Genomic DNA, 6,202 nt, shown 5'->3' on the forward strand with positions numbered 1-6,202 from the left:
GCGCCTGCTGATGCTAGAAGCTTGGAGAAAGGCTTGGAACAGATTTCCTCTTAGAGCCTTTGAGAGCCCATCTTCATTTTGGACTTCTGGCCTCCAGAACTTCAAGGTAATACATTTCCATTGTTCAAGACACCCAGTTCATGGTATTTTGCTATAGCAGCCCTCAGACTCTAATACAGGGGTAGTTTTAGGATTGATTGTAAGATTGATCTCTTCATGGAGAAGAGAAACTGTATATTCCTGCTGAGGATTCTCCGCCATCTTGGAAAGTTGTCCTTCAAGAGGATCACTCCAGTGCTGTCTGGGTTTCCTCGCAGAGAGAATGGAATTTCCTGCCCATATCTAGGCTTCCCTGGGGTAGAAGGGATGCATCTTTCACTTTGGTCAAGGCCCATGGATCTTGAAGGCTCAGCTCAACTATCACCTCCCCCAGGAAGGCAGCCATGATACAGCCCCATGACCGAATGGGATCCCTCCTTTGGGATCCCAGAGTCCCCTGGCTTACCCCACCTTAACACTTTTCTGAAACAATTTTCCAAGTATTGTCCATTATTTTTTCACATTAGAAATAATTTAGGCCCATTGGGGAAGAATTTTTAACAAAATGAAAAAGTGCTATCGTAGGGGAAAGCAGAATATGATGCTATATATACACCATTCTATTCTTTAGAAATACACACATAGAGGAAAAAGACAGGAAGGTAAAGGTGATACACCAACGGTGTTGACTGGGACTGTTGCTGGATGGTGGGACTCTGGGCTATTTTTATTTTCATCTCTTTTTTGCTATGTATTCTAATTTTTCTACTTTGATAATCAAGAAAAAAGTTATTTTTGAAAACATAATTTACCTTTTACTTGCCTGTCTTCCCCCAGGAGGGTGTGAATATTCCTCAGAGGGAAAAAAAAAAACTGCTTGAATCATTCTTGTGTCTCCACCTCCCAGCACAGGGCGGGGCATACAGACGTGCAGTAAATATGGAATGAATGAATGAATGAATGAATGAATGCAGTTGGGGTTGCTATAGCTCAGCGGTTAAGAATAAGAGCTTTGGATTCAGACAGAATCGGGTTGGAGTCTGCTCTGCCTCTTGGCAGCTGTGTGACATGGCGGGGCAAGTCATTTACTCTCTCTGAGCCTCTGTTTCTTAATGTATGAAAAGAGTTTAATACTTCCTACCTGATGTGAGGCTGAGTATGAGCACACAGTCTCCAACACACAGCAGACCCTCCATAATCTGCAGAGATCACATCTTCGGCTGGAGGAGATGGGGAGTGGGTGCCCTGCTGTCCCTTCCAAAAATGCTGGCTAAATATCCCCGTGTCCTTCTTTACACCCAGCCCACCCGCTCTGTAATCTGGGGGGAACAGAAACAGCACAGACTTTGAAATCAAACTGGATTTGGCTCCTGGCTCTGGTCCCAACAACTGGGTCACCTAAGGTAAGTCAAATCATCTCTGTTTTCTCCTACAGAATTACAATATTAATAATAACAGCCGGCACATACTAACTGCTTACTGTGTGCCACACTCTGTGCTGTGTGTTGAGAAGCGAGACAATGTAGTGCTTAAGGTTCAGGTGTAAGATTCAAACCACCTGGGTTCAAATCCTGGTTTACCCCCTCCTCCAGCTGGATAACCTTGGGCAGGTTACCTAGCCTCTCTGTGCCTTAGTTTCTTCCCTGTATGGGGGAGTTAATAACAGTGTCTACTTAATTGAGTTGCTACGAAGATTACATGAAGTAATAGATGCAAAGGGTTTAGAACAGTGCCTGGCATTCAGAGAGCACGTTATTGATTTATTTTATATAATCATCACATCAGTCATCTGATGTTAATTACTTTTTATCTCCCAAAGGAAACTGAGGCTCAGAGAGCTGAAGTGACCTGCCCAAAGGTGCACAGCCAGCAAGCTGCAGAACTGGGATTTGAACCCTCATTTGGCTGCTCAGAGCACAGGATTTCGCAAGCCTAGCAAGGTGACTGGCACATTGTAGGTGCCAGCTCCACCCAGGAAGTCAGACTTCCTGCCCAGCCCCAGCCCAGCCTGGGAGCAGCTCCACCCTCACCAACTGCGCCGTGATGGGCTCCGAATCCTTTACAGCTTAAGTCTTGCATCACTGCATCAAGCAGAGTCCTTGCCAGCTTCAGAGAAAAGCCAAGTGGGTGTAGCATCAGGTCAAAGAAGCGTCTCGTTTTTATTAGCGTTAATCTAATATGTTGTATTTCCTTGCTGAACTCGGAATAAGTTAATCGAGGACAGTCTGAATTTGTGTTTTCTTACTAAGACCACTTGATTCTAAAGCTGCCTGATGAGAGCTCTGGGGTCCAGGCTTCTTTCTTATTTTCTCTTCCTTCTCTCTTTATATTTTATAAAATACATAAGATTTCCAGAGGCAGCGGGGATAGCATGGTAGAGAAGAAGGCTCACAAGCTTTGGAGTTAAATGGACCTTGTTTCAAACCTCAGTTCCTCCACTCACTACCTGTGTAACCTGGGGTAAGTGACCTCTCCCTGAGTTTAAAACGTTCCCATTTGTAAAATAGGATAATAGTCTCTAACTTTTTGAGTTGTTGTGATAATTACATAAGGCAATGAAGCACTTATAACATGGTCTAGCCAATAATGACCATTCGATAGATGTTTAGCGATTACTTCGACTACCAACAGCAGAAACTATTAAGTGACCTATTATTATAAACCAGGAGATGTAATAAGCATTTTACATATATCATTCCATGCAAATAACATATGAAAAGCAAGTGGGACAGTGACTGGCATGAAGCAGGTGCTCAAGAAATGGTAATAATTACTCGTGGCAGCGGGATTTCATTCTCATAACAAATGGGGGGATGTTGTTATTGTCGTTGGATAAATCAACCGTGCCACCACTAGGGAATCATATTCTACCAAAGGACCTCGATAAACACAGGCAATTACCATTCACATAAGAGCCATGACAGGGAGTAGAGAAGAGGAACCTTCGATCAAGCCTGGAGGTGGGGTCAGGGACAATCTCCTGGAGGTGAGCTAAGCTGAGATCTGGAGGAAGAGTAGAGCTAAGCCTGTGGAGACACTCCAGGCAGAGGGCTGGTCATTCATTCATTTGTCCATCCAATCACTCATTCATTCAACCAGTAGGTACTGAGCGCCATCTTTGTTCCTGGTGCTGTCCCAGGTGCTGATAGAATGAGGTGACAGGACAGGCACTATCCCTGCCTTCTTGGAGCTGACGGTCTAGTAGTAGAGACAGACTATAAACAAGAAAGCAAGTAAAAACGAGATACTTTCAGATAGCGGTAAGTACTGTGACAAAAATAGAGCTGGGGAATCTGGTCCTGACCAGGCACAAAGTGGTGCTACTTTAGGACAGTCCAGGAAGACCTCTACAGGGTGGCCAGGTTTGACTGAGTTCCAGGAGGAAGGGAGGAAGGGAGCCATGCAAAGATACGGGGAAGAACACCCCAGATGGACAGGACTATCTATACAAAGATTCCGAGGTAGGATAAGACTTGGTGTGTTCAATGACCAGCAAGAAGGACAACGGGGAGGAGTGTGTGGTGAGGAGGGGTAGGAAACGTTATAACATGAGGCTGGGTAGGTGGGCCATGGTGGGGACTCTGGAATTTATCCTAAGTATGATGGGAGCATATCCTAAGGCGCAGGCTTGTGGCAAACTTTGGGGTTTGCAAAGTAGCAGAAGGAGTTTGGTGTGGCTGGGGTGAGACGAAGCTTACTGATTGGAGAAGGTAGAGAGGGAACCCACATCATGATTTCTCCATCAGTGTAGCACCTCACACCTCAACTGTGCCTACAAGATGGGGTCCCTTACCCAGGTAGATTCACAAGAATTTCCTGATCATCCCTAAGAATTTACTGTGTGCAGGCAGTGTGCCAAGTGTTTCCATAACCATGTCTCATTGAACTCTCTGGAGAAACCTGGCGGGGAGGGGGTCATTATTCCCATTTTACAGATGAAAAGACTGAGGCATGAGAAGGTAAAGCCACTTGCCTGGACCACACGGCTGGTTGGAGTGGACCTGGACTATGAATCCAAGTCCTCCAATCCATTCTGCCACCTCCCACAATCCCCTTCACCTCCCTGTGAAGTTTTCGAAGAGGCAGAATTCTAGGAAATTCCTGAGGGTGAGACGGTAGGGTCTTCTGGATGCTCCTGAGCCAGGTGCAGGGTGGGACTGAAGCAGGGAAATGTGCTCCCCGGGATGAGTCCCCTCCATTAGTCCTGCTTCCTTCCGCGGTGGGAGAAGGGGTTTTTCATAGGTTGAATCACAGCAGAAGTGTGACACGTGGCAGGGAACACAAGGGCTAGGGAGGTTTTCCTTCTGTCCTGATTGGTCGTAGATCCTCCTAAACCATCTGTCCCAGATTCTGGAAACATCCATTCATATTAATCTCATGAACTGCAGGGGTTGTGGGGTCCTCCCCAGAATGCAAGTTAGATGGGGAGACGTCGGCTGCTCTGGGAGGTAGTCATAGAGCGAGCATCCAGGTCAGATGGGTCTGATTTGAACTTACCACTTACCAGTTATGTGGCCCTGGAGAAGAGTCTTCACTTCTTCAAGCCTGTTTCCACGTCTGTTAACTGGGCATAAGTCCATATTCCTTGTTTAAGTCCGTGGAGTGTAGTAAAAATCAAATGAGGTAATGCACTTACGAAGAAAAGCCCTTTTTTTTTTCTTTTTTTTGCGGTACGCGGGCCTCTCACTGTTGTGGCCTCTCCTGTTGCGGAGCACAGGCTCCAGACGTGCAGGCTCAGCGGCCATGGCTCACGGGCCCAGCCGCTCCGCGGCATGTGGGATCTTCCCAGACCGGGGCATGAACCCGTGCCCCCTGCATCGGGCAGGCGGACTCTCAACCACTGCGCCACCAGGGAAGCCCAAGAAAAGCCCTTTTGGACTGTGACAGGCTAAGAAAACGCAACGAAATATGCCCAGGGTGATGAGGTTCCCCAAGTGCCATCACTGAGAGATCCAGCAAAGTGAACTGAGAAGCAATGCAGTGGAGCAGAAGCTCTGTCACTATGTAAACTTGGGCTCCGGTTCCTCAGTTTCCTCACCTTTAAAATGGGAATAACAGCACCTGTCACATAGAGTTGTGGTGATAATTCAATGCATGACAAGTGCTTAGAAAAGTACTTGGCCCTTAGTAAGTGCTCAGTAGATGCTAGGTGTTTTGATTTTCAAGTGTATGTAACAAGGGCTAAAAAAGCCTGCAGGGGAGGGTCAGACTTTGGACTCTGACAGATTCAGGGTTCAAATCTAAGCTTGGCTGTTTACAAGCTGTGTGACCTTGGGCAAGCTACTCAATGTCTCTGAGCTTCAATTTTCTCCTCTGTGAAACCTCTTGCATGTATGATGACTGGTTCCTCTTAAACACTGAACGCTGGCAGCTGTTATTACGTTATTATCATCATCATCCCCCTTCCCTTCTCCTCAGCCACCTTCCAAGCCCAGATGCTCACCCCTCTTACCTCGCTCCTCCTCCTTCTCCCGAATGACCCTCCCCTTGAGGGCCCGGCTCCAGGCTCCCCCGTAGTCCACCAGCTTGGCTCTCTCATTCCCGTCCTTGCCCTTGAACCAGGGTCCATACCTGCGGGCGATGCTCGAGGTTTCACCTGTATCCCGGAAGGCTCTGCCCAGATTTAAGTCACCCAAAAAGGGCAGCTCAGCGCCCTCCGCTGGGGCCCCCGCAACGGGGTTGGCCTGGTTCTGGGAAACAGCAGGCTGACCCACAAAACCAGAGTGAAGGAGGACGAGGCTCCCAGCTGTCAGGTAGAGCACCAGGAAGGTAAAGAAACGTACAGGTTTCCTGCGGAAGTACCGCTGGAATTTGAACCAGAGCTTGGCCATAGCGGGATCATTCCGGACTGGATCGTTTTGGCTCCGCTGGGGGCTGGGGGGTGTGATCCAGGGAGGGAATGGAGGCAGGGCTCTGCTTCTCAAGCTTCCCTTAGGGATGCAGTCCCTGGGGGTCTTCAGTCTTAATCCGTCTGCGAAGGTGACTGCCAAGATCAGAGCGGGAGGGCAAGTCCAATGCCTGGCTGAAGCCAAGAGAATGGAGGACAGAGTTCACCAGCCCTCCCGGAGCCAAGGTGAGCTTCTTTGGGCCATGAAAGGGGTTCTGAGGCTCGGGACACGCAGGAGTTGGTCCCATTTTCCTACATCTTTTTCTTTGCCTCAGC

The 6,202-nt window shown here is 48.0% G+C and overlaps 1 protein-coding gene across 1 annotated transcript in view; it reads right to left on the minus strand.

Annotated features, from left to right (window-relative positions):
* The window catches only part of WSCD2 (WSC domain sialate O sulfotransferase 2), a 43,952-nt gene extending 38,082 nt beyond the window's left edge, over positions 1-5,870 (minus strand). Inside the window, exon 1 of the mRNA XM_024741557.1 lies at positions 5,492-5,870. Coding sequence (XP_024597325.1) covers positions 5,492-5,870 — 379 coding nt within the window. The remainder of the gene's footprint in view (positions 1-5,491) is intronic.
* Between the last annotated feature and the right edge of the window lie 332 nt (positions 5,871-6,202).

The sequence above is a fragment of the Neophocaena asiaeorientalis genome, unplaced genomic scaffold (assembly GCF_003031525.2).
Source record: "Neophocaena asiaeorientalis asiaeorientalis breed wild unplaced genomic scaffold, Neophocaena_asiaeorientalis_V1.1 scaffold648, whole genome shotgun sequence".
NCBI lineage: Eukaryota > Metazoa > Chordata > Mammalia > Artiodactyla > Phocoenidae > Neophocaena > Neophocaena asiaeorientalis.